The sequence below is a fragment of the Carcharodon carcharias genome, chromosome 12, assembly GCF_017639515.1.
Source record: "Carcharodon carcharias isolate sCarCar2 chromosome 12, sCarCar2.pri, whole genome shotgun sequence".
NCBI lineage: Eukaryota > Metazoa > Chordata > Chondrichthyes > Lamniformes > Lamnidae > Carcharodon > Carcharodon carcharias.
The window spans coordinates 63,106,221-63,127,124 of record NC_054478.1 but is presented as its reverse complement, the minus strand read 5'-3'; the positions used below and the strand labels follow the sequence as shown (position 1 = coordinate 63,127,124).

At 42.2% G+C, this 20,904-nt stretch overlaps 1 protein-coding gene across 12 annotated transcripts in view; it reads right to left on the bottom strand.

The window, feature by feature from the left end:
• The window catches only part of LOC121285315 (fibroblast activation protein, alpha), a 112,223-nt gene that overhangs the window by 78,333 nt on the left and 12,986 nt on the right, over positions 1 to 20,904 (bottom strand). For 5 of the 12 annotated variants that reach the window (XM_041201773.1, XM_041201774.1, XM_041201772.1 and 2 more), the window contains 3 exons: positions 12,068 to 12,106; positions 7,588 to 7,689; positions 974 to 1,068 (listed from right to left, as the gene is read on the bottom strand). In XM_041201773.1, the coding sequence (XP_041057707.1) occupies positions 974 to 1,068; positions 7,588 to 7,689; positions 12,068 to 12,106 (236 nt within the window). Of the gene's footprint in view, positions 1 to 973; positions 1,069 to 7,587; positions 7,757 to 12,067; positions 12,107 to 20,904 lie in introns of those variants that run through there. The other 7 variants (XM_041201776.1, XM_041201775.1, XM_041201783.1 and 4 more) reach the window with 3 other exon arrangements.

The window sequence follows — 20,904 nt, the reverse complement described above, 5'->3', positions numbered from 1 at the left end:
TGGCCTGTGCAGGGATGTATCCTTGCTCCCCCTCATCTACAAGATGCATCTAACTTCTCCCTGAAGGTGACCACATTGCCCAATGCCTGGGAAACCAGGCTGGCCATAGTTAAAGCTGCAAAGCAGGTTAAATCAGAGGCCACCAACCTCATTCAAATGCTTAAATTGTCAATCCACCTCCTTGGAGCAGTTTGGTCACTAGCCCCTTGTCCTGCCTCTGTTGAAGCCAGAAGTGAGGGTGTTTCAGATTTTTAAGGTATTAATACCTCACCCAACCCCAACCCGCCAAGTTTTTGGAGTTTAGATTTAGTCCATACATTTCTTCTCATGTATCAATCTTAATTGAAATGGCCACATCCCTTTAAATTTGAGCAGCAGGCAGGGTTTTCAACCTGCTCCATTAGCACTGATGCCAGCATATGAGTAAGCCTGTGCTGGGAGTTTGTTCTACCTAAATAACTTGCACATGCAAAATTGCACTATGTGCTATAAGCTAGCTTGCCACTGACACAGTTTGTGCCGGAAGCACATAATAGGGCTCTGTATTAAGTCATATCTATTAGTATTTGTTATCTGTTTTCAAAAGTAACAGTTATTGATGTTATTCATTCTGTACAACTTAGTAAACCATTTAAAGCATTTTCTGCACTTTTCATTGAGGCACATAGGAAACTATATTAGGAAACCATATTTTAATGCTTTCACCACTCAACAGTCTTTTGAGATGCTATAATGGCTGCTAGTCCTGCTGTTATAGGCCGTGTTCGAATTAAATTTCACTCTTTATCTTACTATGTTATTTTTATTCACTTTAAAAATATTACCCAAGTTTGTTATCCACATTGCTACAATTTGCCTGATGCAAATTTCATGATAAATGTAATTGATGACAGTAAAATAACAGTGTAAAACAATACAGTTGTAAATGTTACATGGCTCAACTTTTAAAGTATAAGCTAAAGTAGGTACTTACAAAAGTGGTGTTGGGTATAAAGTTAATTGATTCCTGTGTTTCAACGTTATAGCGAATAACATTTCCGTCTTTGTTTTTATGTAGGTATTCATTATCTAAAAATATGAACATAGCAATATAAATTTTCTAAAGGGTGAATTAATTTGTAAAGACAATATTTTAATTTAATTAAATAACGCACAATTCACAATTAATTTCAAAGAACACATTTTTCCTAAGATACATATGAAGGCATTACAAATGGTCCAAGACCAATCTTATCTGAATAAAAATGCCTCATCATTTAACTATCAGTAACTGTCCATATGACAGGGAAAAGCAAGGATAAGAACTTTGACTCCCTCCTCCTTTCAGTTTCCTTTACTGTGCATATGAGGCGCAACTTTAAGAAGGTATGCATAAACAACATAATGAAATAAACAATGCAATTGCTAGGTCAAACAGGAAGTGCAAATCAAAATCTCCTTCAAGGAACACAAACCAAGATGCCTAAAAGAATCAAGCATTTAATGCTGAGTCTGTATTATGCGACAAGGAGCTGAATGACCCTTTTTTGAGGAGTAGTGTGCACTAGTGCACAGACCTTCTGTGTCACACCAATTTCACCAAACCTAGATGGACTATATCAAGTGTTATTGGGACTCATTCTCTTCTGACAAAGTGGCTTGCAATTCAAGGATAACCTGTAGAGTAAGGATAACTCCAGACATCTTTTCTCAGCTACCACCCAACTCCTTAAACCCAAAGGCAAGCATGATTAGCACATGAACTTCCTTGTCACTAAGATTGAGAGTGTTCAACTGCCTCTATCAATTTCCTTTATCCCACTGCCCACCAGTCCCAAACTTTCCATCATTTCCCACTGAACCTAGCCATGAGCTTGCATCTTTCTCATCTTTGTTACAAATGCAAAGCTTTATAAGATTGTTATGTTTTGGGACCGTTTTTAATTTAGGGTAAAATGGAGGAAGGAAGAGGGTCATGTGACCTGCTCCAAGTTCTGCTGACAGCAAACCTGGTGATTTGGCTGTTAAAAATTAAAGGGGCACCCAAATTGTTTCACTGGAGAGAAGGTGCAATGTATTCACACCTGCAGACAATGGCAAAAACAGCTATGATAATGTGGACATCTCCAAGTCCCAGAGAGGTGTTAAGAATGTCAAGTTGCAAATAGTTATACTTTAAACTGGCTATTTAATTCCAAAATAGAAAAGCATTGGGGTCTAAAGGATAGATAATCAGCATTTCTACCTGGATTCAAGACCCATGTGATTCATATTGCCATGGTTATGGGCTTTGAAAGGGTGCATAGGAAGCCATTGTAGGGTTAGATAACAGGGTTCTCTAAAAGGATATCCCCAAATTTCACAGACAGCTCAGTCTGCCAGGATCTGAGAGGGAGGGAACAGATAGATGGGACAAGGCTCCATGGTTCACCATGCAGGAATGCGGGTGAGAGCTCATCAAAAATACAAAATTCGTCAGGATTTAAAACAAGGCAGGAAGATTTGTCTATCTTGAGCTACAGGGAGAATCTCCAGGAAAAACCCTCACGGCGAAAGGCAGTTCTGGGGTTAAAACTTACTAGACTGGGGAAGGAAAAGTAAACCCCTGTGTGCTCAAAATTACTTTGGAACAGTTCTGGGACAAGTAAATATCCACTTAAGGGACAGAGTAAAGCATAACCATGGAGTGGGATTTTCAGTTGTGTTAAAAGTAAAAGGGGAAAGTTCTGTTCTGTAGTTTAAAGTATAAGTAGCTTACAAAGATAATGTTTAGTCAATAGCCCTTTTGTTCTTTTGTTACAGTAAAAGTGTTACAATGTGAAATCATTTCATGGCTTCCTTTCAGCTACTAACTGGAAGCTCAAATTTCTTTTTAAAGTTATCAGTCTCCATGGAATTGCTAAACCTTGTTCACGAGAGTCAAGAGTCTTGGCTCCCTTGACCTCATGCCATCTGAGCAGCTGGCCACACAACTTTCCATCCTGGGTGATATGGAAATAATTCCCTCATCATAAATAGAGACTAATCCAAAACTCTGCTGCCCAATGCTATCCTGAATCAGGTGCCCCTTGCCCATCACACCTATCCTGTGGATCTATAATATACCCCATTTTCTCCACAAAGCTCAGCAGTTAGGTGCCTCGATCATTGCTGCAACCACAATAGTTGCTCTTGCTCTTTAAATGATGCTAATGCATTCAGAGTCTTCTTGCTTGGATCTCTCTTATAATTAACAAGGGAAAACCACTTGACAGCTGGCATTGACCCAAATGGCTCCTGTGCTGCTTTTCTCTAATCTGTGCTGTCTTGGAGGCTCTGGTGACCATTCTGTTTCTCCAGGTGGGCAGGGAGCCCTCACGCACCAGCATGCAGAGGAAGTGGGAGCACATCACCAGGGAGGTTAATGCTTGGAGTCTGGTCCCTAGGACATGGCAGCAATACTGGAGAAAGCACAAGGACCTCACATGTATGGTCAAGTTAAATGAATGCATCATTACTTCGCAATTCATATCCACCGCACCACCAAATGCTCACTCTGCTCAATGCACCACACCCTGATCACTGAACCAAAAGCACTCCTTGGCACTCAGGGCTTATGCCTAACATTCACATACTGCACCTCACCAATACACCTGCCAGTGTTGCCAATATCATACGCATCTCTCGTTGCCTGCATAAAACTCCAGCAACTCAACTATGGCAGACACACCATCCAAGCACAGTGTCACACCATCACTGACAATCGGCTGTCTCCCTTGCAACAAAAAGTAGTGTAAACCAACCAGGAGACCCAGAGAACCAGAGTGGGAAGCTCCAAGACTCCACCTCCTGAGTCATTGGAGGGAATGGCGCATGAGAATCATGTGTCTGAAGGCCATATAGTCCATTGTATCTGGCACTGCATGAACTCTCTTGGATGATAGTAAGTGGCTGCCTTATGCCTCCTCTGAGCTCCCTCCTCAGCCTCATCAAGTGGAAGATTCAGATGGTGTGAAGATGGACCTCCTGCTTTCCTGCCCCACCAAACCTCACCCAATCCCCACTTTCTGCTTTTATGCTCTCAGATACCCAAGAGGCTGGGCAGCCTCAGCAGAGCCAGGTGGACCAGGAGGAAGAACAACATGACAGTGATGAAGAGGCACTGTCATTTAATGTGACACTCCCAACCACCAACTCAGATACTTGCACCAGACAGAATAGAGTTTAGCAGGTGGTGAGTCACTGGGTATAAGTGAGCTGTAGCCAGGCCATGGGAAAAGTACAGACCAGGTGCTAGCTCCCTTGAGGGAAACATCACAAACAGGTTCTGCCACAGGAACAAGAATGAGAACTTTGATGGGACAACATACAAGCGAATGCTGATGAAGATGCACATTGAGATGCTTGGGACATTGGCAGGCATCCAGACAGCCTCCTATCAATGTCCGGGAGTATGGAGGCGTCTGGCTTCAATGTGGCAGAGGACATTGGAAAGGACAGGCTCTAGGGTCTTCACAAAAAAAGAAACATATGCATTTATATGGCATCTTTCACAACCACTAGGTGCTTCAAAGCACTTTACAGCTACAAAGGTCTTTTGAAGTACAATCAATGATGAAATGCAGGAAGCATGCTTCACAAACTCCCACAAACAGAATGACCAAATTATCTGCAAGCATGACCCAAACCTCCCTGTCGCTTGCCATTTCAACACTCCACTCTGCTCTCACATCACATGTCTGTCCTTGACCTGCTGCATTGTACCAGTGAAACTCAACGTAAACTGAAGGAACAGCACCTCATCTTCCGACTAGGCACTTTACAGCCTTCCGGAATGAATATTGAGTTCAACAATTTTAGATCATGAACTCTCACCTCCCGCCCCCCTGCCACCCCTGCTTTCCGATCCCCCCCCTTTTTTTCCTTTTTTCTATTTTTTTTTCCAATAATTTATATAGATTTTTCTTTTCCTACCTATTTCCATTATTTTTAAATGTATTTCCATCCATTGTTTTATCTCTACCTTTTAGCCTATTTCAATTCCTTCATCCCACCCCCACTAGGGCTATCTGTACCTTGCTTGTCCTGCTTTCTACCCTTAATTAGCACATTCCTTAGATAATATCACCACCTTCAACACCTCTTTGTCCTTTTGTCTATGACATCTTTTGGCTATCCCCACCTATCACTGGCCCTCTATCCAGCTCTACCTTCACCGCACCCCCCCCTTAAACCAGCTTATATTTCACCTCTTTTCTATTTTTACTTAGTTCTGTTGAACAGTCATACGGACTCAAAACGTTAACTGTGTTCCTTTCCGCTGATGCTGCCAGACCTGCTGAATTTTTCCAGGTATTTTTATTTTTGACCAAATTATCTGTTTTTGTGATGTTGGTTGAAAGATAAGTATTGGCCAGGGTACTAGGGATCACTCCCTATTCTTCCTTGAAATAGTGTTATGGGATCTTTTACATTTACTTGGAAGGGCAGACGGGGCCTTGGTTTAACATCTCATCCAAGAGACAGCACTGGAGAGGCACTTGAACTCTGACTCAGAGGCAAGATTGTTACCAACAGAGCCACATCTGGCAGTGTGAAATTGGTGGACAACTCCATGGCAGCACTGGAACATGGACAGTTGATGGAGCATCTGCTGGCTGCTGTCTCAGCTTCTACAGCTGCACAGACAGACTGCTTGCAATGTCTCAGTGCCGCAATGGAATGCAATCAAAGATCATGAGATCTAAGATGGCTGCCATGCAGCTCAGATTGTTTCCATCGGGAGTGCAGATCTGCGCACAAAGGGGTATCCAGGTTCTCACACCATTCCAACAATCTGTCCTCCAACAGATTAATTACTAGATTTGCTGAAGTGCCACCTCATTGGAGTGGCAGTGACTGCATAGAGCATGGACTCTCCTCTCTCAGGATTATGGCATTTGTGTTCCTACCATTGTCACTGCACCAGTGCTCTTGCTGTTGCCTCAGCCATATAGCCCAGATTTCTGTCACCAATGCCTAGGCAGTGCAAACCAGGTCCAGAGTTGCTTAAAGACACCATGCAAGGCCATCTGCAGTCTACCCACTGAAACTCAACAGCCTTCCACCTGCCACTTTGCAGCCACTGGATCAGAGTAGGAGCACGAGAACAGATAAAGCCACCTGCATTACAGGGCACTAAGGAATGCACAAGGCCGATTGTGGAATTGGATGTACTGTTGGATAAATATTTCAATGCAAAGTTTTTTGTTGGTGGCTTTTATTGTACGATATTGGCCAAGGGGCATTGTGTTGAGGAGTTGAAGTGGATATGACAGTGGTGAATAGTGGATCCATGTTGGGATAATAAAGTTGTGGAAATGGAGTCCCTCAATTTGCACTCTCATTGTCTCTCCACCTAAATGGAATCCAGGACATGTCCTCCTTTTTTCCCTCCCTCCTCCATTCCATTTCTTGATCATGATTCAGACCAGGAGGCACTGCAACAATTGTCCCTACACTTGGATCAGGTAGTTCTCTCTCCTCCTTGGCTACATGTGGAAATGGGCAAGAAATGCCTCAGAACCCAGCTCAGTGCTTCCACCAGCTGTGTCTAAACACCTCCCCTGAAACTTGTGGGGTGATTCTTTGATTAACACAGGTTCTGGTCTCACCTGGCAGCTGTATGTCTGGTCCTTGTTGAGTGACTTATTAATTCATGGGCTGAATCTACATGATGCAAGTTTCCAATCCTGAGGTTGCATCGGCCGGTTTGGCTGTGTGATGTCAGGGTAGCATCTGTTGAGGTTGTCCAGTGTACACTGGGGATGCTGCCACTTGCACCATTTTACTGCAGCAATGTCAGGCAGGAAGGGACCAGGGGTAACACTATGTGAATCTCTAGCCCTATAAATCTGAATTGAGACCAGTGATTTGTTTCCACTCACTAGCAAATCCCTTGCTTTTTATTTCATTTTTGAAAGACTTGATCGCATTAGTAACTAGGTCCAGCCTATTTTGAGTACATGTGAATTTGTAGTCAGGTCTTTGTAACTGAGGTCTGTCAAGGCTGAGCAATCTGCTCACTGGCGCATCGTGACTGGGCCAGATTCTGACATTCACACACGCACTCTTTCTGCGTCTTCCAACTGAGCACAAAACGGAGATTGAATCTGGCACTATCCAAATGTGTATGACTCAGTAGCACACGGTGCCAAACATTTAAACAAGGTGCAATCATGGAGTGCCATCAGTTCCTTTCTCATCCAATTATTTATGTAACTCTTTTGAAGAGCCTGACATAAAGCTGGTTCCTTAATTATATTAATAGGTCAGTTAAAATTTAACTAAGGTTACAGTTGTACTGTTGTTACTGTTCTTAGATCAATATCTATAATCTGTTATGTACAGTTGGCAGACAGGAATTTTATGTAAATTCAACAACAAAGAAGCACTATCATTATTGCAAGCTTTTTTTTAAAAGCAAGAAAAGTGAGTCTTGATTATTAATTCTTTTTTAACACAAGCCAATTTGCATTCATTCCCTTTCCCTAGTCTTCATTAATGTTTTTCAACCTTTGATTTACAATCACACAATTCTGAAGTCAGAATTATCATGATAGGGTAAAACAATCAACTATTAATAATTACCTGATATCCACTTCAGGGTGTATGACTTATATCTAAAATTTCCACTTAAGTAGTCGTCTAACTGAAACGTTGGTCGTTGATCTTCCTCTTGGTTTCCGATTTCAACATGGTAAAAGAAACAGTGGTTACTTTCAGTATCGATTACTCATTTGAATAAATGTTGGATGACCTGTAGAGAAACTATATAATGTTTAAAGGTGAATTCAACACAAATGTTGTGTTACATTATCCCGAGGTAATGTTATGAAAACTGTCTCAGTGCATTGTTAATGTTACTTGCCAATCACAGTACCTGCATCAGAAATAATTATGCATTTGGAACAAAGTTTATACACAGAATTTGAGTGAACAAGCAGTGCATCCAGTTACGTTCATATTCAGGAATTTTAAATTTAGTGCTCTGAATTACTAACCAAAGATTCCACACAAATAACTTGTTTTGTCACAGCCTTTGGGCTGAAACTGTTCTCAATTGATTACATGAACCATGATACTCTACTAACTCTCCTATGGGGAAAAAAAATTAAAAACATGCTTTGGAAAAAGCCGGGGTGCCCCTGATTAGCAGTGTAGATTGGGGAGAAATCTCTTGGCAGTTTTTTGTAGGGGTGGGGATGGGGAGGTTTCAGGCCATCTGGAAATGTTCATGAGCAATTGGGCAATTGCTGCTTTTAGCAGTAATCTATTGCAGAGACATTTCCTTTAAAGAAGCTTTCAGTTTTTCTGGTGATGCGGTCAGGAAATAGTCAATACTCTCTGTGGTTGGCATTGCAATCCAACAGCAACCTGCATTTATGCTATACCTTTAACAAAGTAAAATGTCCCAAGCCACTTCACAGGAGTGTTAGCAAACAAAATTTGACACTGACCCACACAGTGTTATGGGAAATGTTAGGACAGATGACTAAAAGCTTGGCCAAAGAAGTAGATTTCAAGTAACGTCTTAAAGGAGGGAACTGAGATAGAAAGGGGAAGAGGTTTAGAAAAGGAACTCCAGAGCTGAAGATACAAACTCCCAATGTTGCAACAATTAAAATCAGGATGTGCAAGAGGCTGAAATTAGATAAGGGCAGAGATCCTGGAGGGTTGAAGGGCTACTGGAGGTTACAGAGATAGGGAGGGTCAATGCTCTAGCGGGATTTGAAAGCCAGTATGAGAATTGTAAAATCAAGGCGTTGTTGGATCAGGAACCTAGGACAGTCAACACTAGGATGATGGGTGAACAGCGTGACCACTCGTGAGAGGTCCAGCTGCCTGTTCTGCCATAATTGAGGTTAAATGCAGTGTTCCACTTCTCCATGATCATGCCAGATAAGCGCCCATAAATATTTTAGCAGCCCTTCCAAAGTGGCAGCAAACGCAGCCTTAAAATTAATAAATGTCCCAGCATTAACTGCCATTTGTGGAAGAGTGTTCCAAACTTTTATTACTGTTTTTAAAATCGTTTCTTAAATCCACTTCTGAAAGGCCTGGCTCTAATTTTTAGATTATGTCCCCTAGCCTTAGACTTACCAAACAGCATAAATAGTTCCCTTCTAGTACCCTAACATTTACGCTTAATAAGTGGAAAACTTGATTGAATCACTTCTTAACCTACTAAATTCCAGGGAATACAACAAGATTTTGTGTAATTTCTCCCTGCAATTTAACCCTTCAAGTCCCGGTATCATTCCGGTAAATTTATGCTGTGTTCCTTTCACAGGAAACATATCCTTCCTAAGGTGCAATACCCAGAACTGCTCACAGTACTCCAGGTGTGGTTTAAACAGGGCTCTGTATTGATGTAGCAAAACTTCTACCCTCTTTTATTCTAGTCCTCTAAATTTAAAGTTCAGCATTCCATTAGCCTTTTTAATTATTTTCTTTACCTGTTCATGGCATTTTAATACTTTCTCTACATGCACCCAAAGGGCTCTTACAATTTTCTGTTTCTAATTTTTCATAATTTAGAGACTACTCTGTTTTACTCATTTACGTCCAAAGTGGGTCACTTTGCATTAGTCTGCACTGAAATTCATTTGCCAAAATTTTACCCATTCACTTAATCTATTGATATCTTTTTGTTATTTTAGCAATCAGGAGGAAGAATGAGGCTGAATTTTATTCCTTCCCTAGAAAGGGGTGTCAAGGGTACTTGCAGACCTAACCACTGCTGTCATTGAAATGAGCTAACGCAGAACAGGAATTGAAGCTGAGACTTTTTGTTTTATACACACCAGTCAACCTGGACCACTGAGGGAGATTGCAATGATAGTTCTAACATCTCTAACGCTATGGTACGGTTGTAAATTCAAAATAATCAATCTCCTTAAAAGAAAGTTCCTAAAATTACCATGTTTTAACTGATCACAAGGTTACACTATGTATAATAAAGGTAAACACTACCACTGAAATAGCGTTGCTTTTATACTTTGATTAGGTTCTGCTTTTGTCTGATCTGACAGCTTCGTGATGCATGAATACATGTAATGACATTCAAGATGTTGGTACATATAGGTGACTCAATATTGTGTTAGATCTATGTTACTGACACATAGCATACAAAGTTACTCAGCAGGAATTTGACAGCAGCCGATCTGTATAGGTGCTACTTTAAAGCTGAAGCTATATTTCTTCCAAATAATTTTACGCATTAATTTAATAACTCACCATATTTTAGTGCATTAACACAAAATAACTTTTGCTTTGTACCCCCTTCTCAAAATACATTTATCAGAATGGATAAGACATAGATATTTGGAATGACCTAGCATTCCTGGAAATATTGAACACAACTGAGATGTGTTGAGATGAGTATCATAATTAACAGTGCCAAATATATGGGGTAGATTTTTGTCTTCACCTTCTGGAAGTTTATCTGATAATGGAGCAACACAAATTTCAGTGGAATGAAAATCAGGTTGATTCTATTATGCTGTGCAATCTACCCTGCCAAATCACCACCCAGGCAGAGGAGTCAAAGATCTACCCATCAATTTTTTTATTAGTTCTTCCCCCTAAGTCAAGCCAATAATAAACCAAGTTTATAAATAGTGAGAAAGCGTTGGTTAGATGATGCCATGCTCCAGTTCCATAAGCACATCATTTGTAGAAGGGAAGAAGGTAAGACGTGCAACAGCTCTGTGTCATGGAAATGAATGAGTTAGAGTGGTAGACAAAGGGGTGAGTTTTGTTTTGAAGAAAATTAGAGGAGGTGGAAGGAGTATTTCAGGGCTTAATGATACAAAAATGAAATACATATGTTGTCTATATAACTCAAAGCATTAGTGATATGTAGGGAAGTGCACACTATACTTCAAACTGTCACACTTCCAATGTGTCATGAATGCAGTGCTCATCACAAATGTTATGGATGACACTTTGCAAGTGTGACTTTATTGACTCAGTTAAACCACTCAGTTCAATTCACCATACCAACTCACAAAAATATAGATAGGTATATGGAAATACCAATTATAAGCTTGTGAATGGGTAGGAAAAGTGATCAATCACCACCAGCATTGGCAACAAACCCAACTAATAAAATCTCCAACTTATTTTCCATTACAAACAATTGATAGAAATCAAATCAGGCACACTACTCAGATACAGGCCTGATATTGGTTTCAGCCATAATTATTTCCCCATTGAGGCTTGTATATTCAGGTGACAATACCATTTATACAAAATACCTAAAGTCGAAAAACAAAAACCCATGTTTAATAATGTTATGTATTTTCTGTCCTAATTTTCAAGTTTGTGTCTTTTGTATAAATGTTATCGTGGGATACCTTACACAGATTTCCCATTCTCTCTGAATGCTACATCTCAGTTCCTATCTAGACTTTCACTGGAGTGGAGCAGTAGGAAACATTAAAACTATACTCCAGATCCTAGACAGCACATGAGCAAGGCTACGTGAGGTCTATTGGCATGTATTATATTCAAGTCGGAACACTAACATTTGTGTGACCTTTGCTGTTTTTGTGCCATTATCTCATTTTATAGAAACATAGGCACAGCAGTGAGCCATTCATCTCAATTATTTTCTGCCACTCTATTAGATCATTGTTGATCTGTACATCAAATCTATTTAGCTGCCATTGCTCCATTTTCCTAAACCCTTAAATTTAAAAAAAATCCCTGTCTTGAAAACGTCAACTAATCCAGCATGCAGCCTTTTAAAGGACAACATTCCAGATTTCTATTACCTTTTGTGTGGAAAAGTTCACTCCTAAATAGCCTGGCTGTAATTTTATGTTTCAGAGTATCTCTGATTAAAGTTCTATCAACGACTAAACAGAATATGGGCTAGAATAACTAGATTGACAACATATACGCTCTGCATTAAACTGTATTACTGCTCTGCTGTAAATGAGTTGCTGGTCTGCCAGCTCAAATCTTTCAATGCATCACAACGATAGGAATTCTGTTTTGGAAAACAATGGTGATCTTAATTATCACAGAAAAAGTATGAATGAACTTGACTTCTTGCACTTACGGGAAACCATGTATTTGTCCAAATGTATCCATTTAGGTTCTGAAAGACAGGAAAAAGTCCCGTGTACAGAGTTAATATAAAATAAATATATATTTATATTATTTGAGATGCTAAAAATGTTCTTCCAGAGCCCAAAGGGATTGTTATGACAAATATTTTAATAGGATGAAGCTTTGGAGTTTGGTATTTGCACTTGGGAGCTGATTTTAAACCTTCCCACTGGGGGAAAATGGCGAGGTGGGCAGTTAAAACTGAGCAGGTTAGCTTAGGGCAACCATTTTTTCTAAACCAAATCCAGGGACACCCATACCATCCAAGGCCATCAAGTGCACTTTGATCCAACTCCAGAGACAGTCATACATAGCTCAGTTCCAGCCACAATACATGCATCTGGTAACCAGTGGCACCATTACTCAGATATTTTGGCTCGAGGGTATTTCCTTTGCAAGCAAATTTTCCAGGAAAACTGCATGCATTCCGCGGACTATCTGGGGACTCAGTGGCGACGAGAGAGGTGTGGTGTTGGGGGTGGGGGAATGGAGTATTTGCACTGTGCTAACATAAATTGGAGTGAGTTCACCCCATCTACTCGTTAGGAACAGGAGATTGACATCCCTCCCACAAGTTAGAACCCATCACGCTGCACAGCCACTTTAGTGACCACAGAGTAGCTTGGGATCAACTAGTAAAGTTGCACCCCAAATCTTGGATTCTTACCTGGCAGTCCTACTGTGAGAGGTGAGGGACTGAAGTGAGGTGATGTTTGCCATGCTGTGGCCCTGACAGCATCCTGGTTTAGAAATGAAGACCTGTGCTTCAAAACTAGCCACATCCTTGGCCAAACTGTTTTAGCTCAGTCAATACACTGACATCTACCCAAGAATGTGGAAAAATTTCCAGGTATATTCTGCCCACAAAAAGCTGGGCTAATACAATCCAGCCAATTAAAGCCTATTAGCCTACCCTTGATCATCAACAAATAACAGAAGGTGTCATCAATAGTGCTATCAAGTGGCATCTACTCAGTGACAACCTGTTCACCGCTGCTTGGTTTGGATTCTGCCAGGGCCACTCAACTCCAGAATTTTACGTCCCATTGGCTGGCACATGCCCAACCCAATCGGGCGTCAAATAGCGCACAATGACATTGGGCGAGCGTCCCGACGTCATTGCGCACTCGCACAATATTTTGGTTGGTGAGCATGCACGGGAGTCAGCAGCACCCCCATTGACAATTAAGATGACTATTAAGACCATTAACGTATTAATTAAGTGTGATTTTTCGCTGCCCGTCCAATGTTACGGTTGGCGGGCAGGCGATTTAGCCAGGCAGCCTTTGGATCTCTGCGGAAACATCGTCCACGGGCAGGATGAGTTTTCTGATATTAATTTTTTTTAAAATACAAATGTTTTCACAGAATTTTTGCAATCTATATGTTCATGTGAGAGAATTTGATGTGTGGACATTTTTTTCCTGCATTTCCAAATCTTTATTTCATGGTTTAAAACTCTTCAGCTCCCTGAGGCAGCTCTCCGCCTTCAGGGAGCTTTCATTGCTCCCACACACTTGCTGACCTCCTGCACCCACCCCGGCAGCGTTGGGTCTTTCAGCGTGCGTTTCACGCTGGCTGGCTGTTAACTGGCCAGCCAGGGTGAAATCATGGTCAGGGGCTCATTTCCTGGCCACTCCCAGGCCCTCCCACCAACCCAAAAATTCTGCTCTAGACCTTATTACAGCCTTGGCCTAAACGTGGACAAAATAACTGAATTTCAGAGGTGAGGTGACAGTGACTGCCCTTGACATCAAAGCAGTATCTGACTGAGTGTGGCATCAAGGAACCTTGGGAAAACTGGCATCAATGGGAACCAGCTGAAAAATTGTACACTGATTGGAGTCATACCTAACATGAAAGAAGATGGCTGTGGTTGTTGGAGGCCAATTATCTTAATCCCAGAAAAATGGGTTAAATCCTGGGGATTTAACTATTGAGTTTCACATTTTTCTGTAAACCTGCCCAAGTTGAACCCAGTTATGTTTCCAACTCAATGCCACTTTTTGGGGTTTTAACCCCCTGCTTATACCTGAACCAGTGTCCTCTTGGCAGTTAAAATTCTGTTCATTTAGTGCACCTTTGTCTTTTTGTAGCACCCTACTCCCATCTAGACAACTTACTTTACCTGTTAACATGGCATTGAATAGTGAGGCAGCAGACTCTTTTAGAAGTACAGGGAGGTAAACAGGGGTTCTAAGGCATACAAAGGATCTCAGTTGTTATTTTGGAACAGTGTTGGCTAAATTAATGCCCAGACAGCTGGTTTACTGTGTTTCAGAAACTGGCAGGATTGCCTATGATGTGGCATTTTGGAGCCATCAAGCCAAACTGGGCACTCATTTTACACCTGCAGATTATTGCTAACAAGGACCAGACCTTCCATCAGGGTTACTGAGCAGCTGACAGACATGTTCTGCTAGAGTAGAATTTGCCCTCAAGCAATGAGCCCTGGGGAGGGGAGGAATGGTCACATGCTTGGTGGCAAATATCATATACCTCCATCTTTGGTGAATGATTGTCCCATTTCTGCAACGTGGAAGGCCACAAAATCTCCCCCTTTGCCCCTCGGGGTGGGGGGTGGGTGGGTGGTGGTGTGATGGTGGAATAGGTGATGACTGTCACTTTAAGATCAGTTCAGCTAAGTGGGGAGTCACGGGATTTGTTCAACCGATGTGTGGCTAGCGTGGGGGAATAAATCCTAAGAAGGGGTTCCCTAGGAAAGAATGGCTGTATGAGAGGTTGGCTGGACTCAAGCAGCCACGGAAGTTCTCATGTAATTGAAGTTCATTTTGTTTGACTAAGAAGTCTCCCAGAGCATGTTTCTACGGAATACATCCCAGGATTGTACTATTATTTGCTCTAGAAAGATCCCAGGGCTATTCCACAATCTGTTGAGTTAACTTATCTCATCAGGGTGTGTTTGTTTTACTACAATTGCCTGCGTTGCTCTTGGGTTAGGAAAAAGAAAAACTCATCAGGCTTCTAGTTCCTGATCATCATCAAGTGACCCTTGTCAGAAATGTGCTGTGTGTACATTTTGGGAAAAGACAGAATCAAGCTCAGGATTAACAGACACAACAAACGAATAGACTCCCAGCATTCACTACCAGAGCTAAAAATAAAGAATGGCCACTTGGCAAGGTATGAAGCCATATCTCAGCCAAGGCATCAATGCTTTCAGGAGATTTGGGAAAATAAGATAATTGGTAAAATTAGGATGCAGAGAGTAGCAGTCATGGGGTGTACAAATCATGCTTCAACAACACAAAGCCCTGTTTGGACCATATGTGGAGTACTGTGAGCAGTTCTAACCACCACATCCTAAGAAGGATATGATAGACTTGGAGGGAGTGCAGCACAGATTTACCAACATTTTGTCTAATTCTAAGGGTTAAATTATGAGGAGAGATTACACAAACTAGCAAGGTATTCTGAGGAATTTAGAAGGTCAAAAGTTGATTTGATCAAAGTTTTCAAGACATTGAGGGGAAATGATAGTTTTGATAGAAATAAACTATTTTCACTGATTGAAGAGTCTATGACTAGGATCCACAGTCTAAAAATATAGTGCCAGACCTTTCACAAGTGAAGTTAGGAATCACTTCTGCATACAAAGGGTGGTGGAATTTTGGAACTCTTCTGCGAATGGCAATTGTTTCTGGATCAATTGTTAACTTTAAAGCTGAGATTGATAGACTTTTCTGAACCAAAGTTATTAAGGGATATGGGACAAAGGCAGATATATAGTTTTAGATCACAAAGCCATGGTCTCATTGAATGGCAGGACAGGCTCAAGAGCTCTTTTATTTATGTTCCTAGTGAAAAGTGTAAGTCAGACTGGAGGGAAAATTGTTGAGCAGAGTTTGCCACAGAGTTATACTCCAGTTGTTTTTAATCTACATCTAGCTGAGTATTGAAATCTAAAGTAGCCATATTAAATGAAGAGCACTAGGGACCAAGAATGTAACTAATGTATTTAGATTCGCTATAAAACCATAAGTCGTTGGAGCAGAAGTAGGCCATTTGGCCTTTTGAGTCTGCTCTGCCATTCAATGAGATCATGGCTGATCTGACAATCCTCAACTCCACTTTTCTGCCTTGTCCCCATAACCCTTGATTCCCTTACTGATTAAAAATCTGTCTATCTCAGCCTTGAATATACTTAACGACCCAGCCTCTACAGCCCTCTACGGTAAAGAATTCCACAGACTGACTACCCTCTGAGAGAAGAAATTCCTCCTCTTCTCTGTTTTAAGTGGGCGCCCCCTTATTCTGAGACTATGCCCTCCGGTCCCAGACTCTCCCACAAAGGGAAACAACCTCTCAGCATCTACCCTGTCAAGCCCCCAAGAATCTTATATGTTTCAATAAGGTCGCCTCTCATTCTTCTAAACTCCGATGAGTACAGCCCCAACCTACACAACCTCTCCTCATAAGAAAATCCCTCCATCCCTGGGATCAACCTAGTGAACCATCTCTGGATAGCCTCCAATGCCAGTATATCTTTCCTTAGATAAGGGGACCAAAATTGTTCACAGTATTCTAAGTATGGTCTAATTAGTGCCTTGTATAGTTTTAGCAAGACTTCCTTATTCTTATACTCCATTCCCTTTGAAATAAAGGCCAACATTCCATTTGCCTTACCTATTACCTGCTGAACTTGTATGCTAGCTTTTTGGGATTCATGCACAAGGACCCCCAAATCCCTCTGTGCTGCAGCTTTTTTTAGTCTTTCTCCACTTAAGTAATGTTCAGCTCCTCTATCCTTTCTGCCAAAGTGCATAACCTCACATTTTCCCACATTATATTCCATCTGCCACATTTTTGCCCACTCACTTAACCTGTCTATATCCCTCTATAGATTCTTTGTGTCATCCTCACCATTTGCCTTCCCACCTATTTTTGCGTCATCCATAAACGTGGCAATAGTATATTCATTTCCGTCATCCAAGTCATTAATATATATTGTAAATAATTGTGGCCCCAGCACTGATCCCTGTGGCACTCTGCTAGTTACAGGTTGCTAGCTGGAAAATGGCCCCTATATCCCAACTCGCTGTCTTCTATTAGTTAGCCAGTCCTCTATCCATGCTAATATACTCCCCTAACAGCATGGGGTCTTATCTTATTAAATAGCCTTATGTGCGGTACCTTATGAGAACCTTTTGGAAATCCAAATATATTACATCTACTGGTTCCCCTTTATCTATCCTACCTGTTACCTCCTCAAAGAATTCTAATAAATTTGTCAGGTATGATTTCCCCTTCATGAAGCCATCCTGACTCTGCTTGATTAGATTATGCATTTCTAAACGCTCTGCTATTACATCCTTTAAAATAGACTCCAACATTTCCCCAATGACAGATGTTAAGCTAACTGACCTAAAGTTACCAGTTTTTTTTTTCTCTCCCTCCCATTCTGAATAAGGGTGTTATATTTATTGGCAGTTTTCCAATCCTCTGGAACTTTTCCAGAATCTAAAGATTCTTGGAAAATTACTAACAGTGCATCCACTATTTCTGCAGCTTTGTAATCAAACTGACAGATGGAAATGAAATTTAGCTGGATACATGTAAAATAGTGAAATAGCTCAAATAATAAGTATCAAATCACCAGAGGGAGAATTAGAAAGAGACTGGTGAGTGACTGTAAATTCACTACTTTTCAACATTATCCAAAGAAATTAAAGTAGTAAATAGAATGCTGGAATATTCAGCAAGAACGCTAGGGTGTCCACGTTCAGATGACATAAATGCAAATTATTTCTGTTTTTTATATAACGTGCTGGTCAATATACTTTTCAAAACTGTGTTCAATTCTGATAAATGACCTACAACATCACTGTATCTCTCACCACATACACTCTTATATCTTTATCTCTTGACACATCCTCTGCAAGTTGCATCTTTAGCCTTTATATAGATCCACTCAGCACACAGAGCAGGGAGGCATGCTTATCATCTGCTCTGGCATCTGCTCTGCTCACAGTCTGTTCATCTGTCTTTATCCAGGCCAAAGTCGCCCACCACAACAGGCAGAAATTCCAGACCGGAGGGTTATGCTGGAGCTCAGACCACTCATCCCCTTTGACGAGCAGGTGGCAGAACAGGCTGGCGATGACAGGGAGCGTGCCTGTGCTGAAGGTGAGACTAACATCTCCCAACAAGCCAGTGAGGCCCCATCCACTAGTCTTCACCCACCCTCCAAAACTTTGAGTGCTCCTTAATGTAGTGACTATCCAGCCAATCACTAATTATCTTTTCCCTCCATTATAGCAACCAGCATGAAAAGAAGGAGACACCACCAGGCAGCCCATCGGTCCCAGTCCCCAGACCACCTTGGATGAGGATCCTGAAGACCCACTGAATGGAGAGCCGTCACAGGGTTCACCTGCATTCTTCACCAGCGCAGATGCACACACCTCAGTGGGACCTATTTTTTGAAAAGGCTCGGGGTCACCATCTGGTGAGCACAGGCAGAGGCAGTGACAGCCAAAGTCGCCGACATCCAGAGGACCGCTAGAGGCCAGGCTTCTGCTGAGTCTGAGCTCGATGACAAGCCTCTGAAATTGGCCCTCAGAGAGATGTTGGGTTGTCAGGGGCCATCAGCAGATTAGAATTGAGGATGAAGGAGTCGTTCACATTGTCTGTTGTCTTGTGGCCAACATACCAATGTATTGAGGTCACCATTGGGAGGGTGGCAACCTCCAGGGAGACCCTGATCTAGTGGAATGCTCAGTTTCAGCCGGATAAGTACCCAGACCTGCACACCATCACTATAGCCATGAGTAGCTATTCGTGAGGGGGATCTCCCTCCAGGAGTCCCTTCTCCTCAGGGAGTCAGGGAGGGGCTCTCAGGCACCCACAAGGAGGAGGAGCATCTGCCAGACACCCCGAGACCATCCACACAGGAGCCTCCTGTGCTGACCAGACGCTCCAAGTCCCCTCTGCCTGTGACCCCTTCAATTTCAGCTTTTCAGGCCAAGGAGGGTGCAACTGCCCCACAGCAGGAGACCCAAAGCAAGTCAGGGCCCTCCAGAGGAAGCCAGCCAAGGTTATCACAGAACAAAAACAGAATTACCTGGAAAAACTCAGCAGGTCTGGCAGCATCGGCAGAGAAGAAAAGAGTTGACATTTCGAGTCCTCATGACCCTTCGACAGAACTTGAGTTCGAGTCCAAGAAAGAGTTGAAATATAAGCTGGTTTAAAGTGTGTCAGGGTGGGGGGGGGGGGGGGGGGGGGGGGCGGAGAGGGAGAGAGAGAGAGAAGTGGAGGGGGGGGTGTGGTTGTAGGGACAAACAAGCAGTGATAGAAGCAGATCATCAAAAGATGTCAACGACAATAGTACAAAAGAACACATAGGTGTTAAAGTTGGTGATATTATCTAAACGAATGTGCTAATTAAGAATGGATGGTAGGGCACTCAAGGTATAGCTCTAGTGGGGGTGGGGAGAACATAAAAGATTTTAAGATATTTAAAAATAATGGAAATAGGTGGGAAAAGAAAAATCTATATAATTTATTGGAAAAAAAAGGAAGAGGGAAACAGAAAGGGGGTGGGGATAGGGGAGGGAGCTCACGACCTAAAGTTATTGAATTCAATATTCAGTCCGGAAGGCTGTAAAGTGCCTAGTCGGAAGATGAGGTGTTGTTCCTCCACTTTGCGTTGGGCTTCACTGGAACAATGCAGCAAGCCAAGGACAGACATGTGGGCAAGAGAGCAGGGTGGAGTGTTAAAATGGCAAGCGACAGGGAGGTTTGGGTCATTCTTGCAGACAGACCGCAGGTGTTCTGCAAAGCGGTCGCCCAGTTTACGTTTGGTCTCTCCAATGTAGAGGAGACCACATTGGGAGCTCTACACTGGAGAGACCAAACGTAAACTGGGCGACCGCTTTGCAGAACACCTGCGGTCTGTCCACAAGAATGACCCAAACCTCCCTGTCGCTTGCCATTTTAACACTCCACTCTGCTCTCTTGCCCACATGTCTGTCCTTGGCTCGCTGCATTGTTCCAGTGAAGCCCAACGCAAACTGGAGGAACAACACCTCATCTTCCGACTAGGGACTTTACAGCCTTCCGGACTGAATATTGAATTCAACAACTTTAGGTCGTGAGCTCCCTCCTCCATCCCCACCCCCTTTCTGTTTCCCCCTTCCTTTTTTTTCCAATAAATTATATAGATTTTTCTTTTCCCACCTATTTCCATTATTTTTAAATATCTTAAAATCTTTTATGCTCTCCCCACCCCAACTAGAGCTATACCTTGAGTGCCCTACCATCCATTCTTAATTAGCACATTCGTTTAGATAATATCACCAACTTTAACACCTATGTGTTCTTTTGTTCTATTGTTGTTGACATCTTTTGATGATCTGCTTCTATCACTGCTTGTTTGTCCCGACAACCACACCCCCCCCTCCACTTCTCTCTCTCTCTCTCTCTCTCCACCCTCCCCCCCACCCCCCCCCCCCACACACACACACACACACACACACACACACACACACACACACACCTTAAACCAGCTTATATTTCAACTCTTTCTTGGACTCGAACTCAAGTTCTGTCGAAGGGTCATGAGGACTCAAAATGTCAACTCTCTTCTTCTCCGCCGATGCTGCCAGACCTGCTGAGTTTTTCCAGGTAATTCTGTTTTTGTTTTGGATTTCCAGCATCCACAGTTTTTTTGTTTTTATCTCAAGGTTATCACAGATATGGGGGCATAGCAGTCAGCAGGCTACCTCCACCTTTGCTGTAAATACTGGGGATGCACCTAGACTTAGC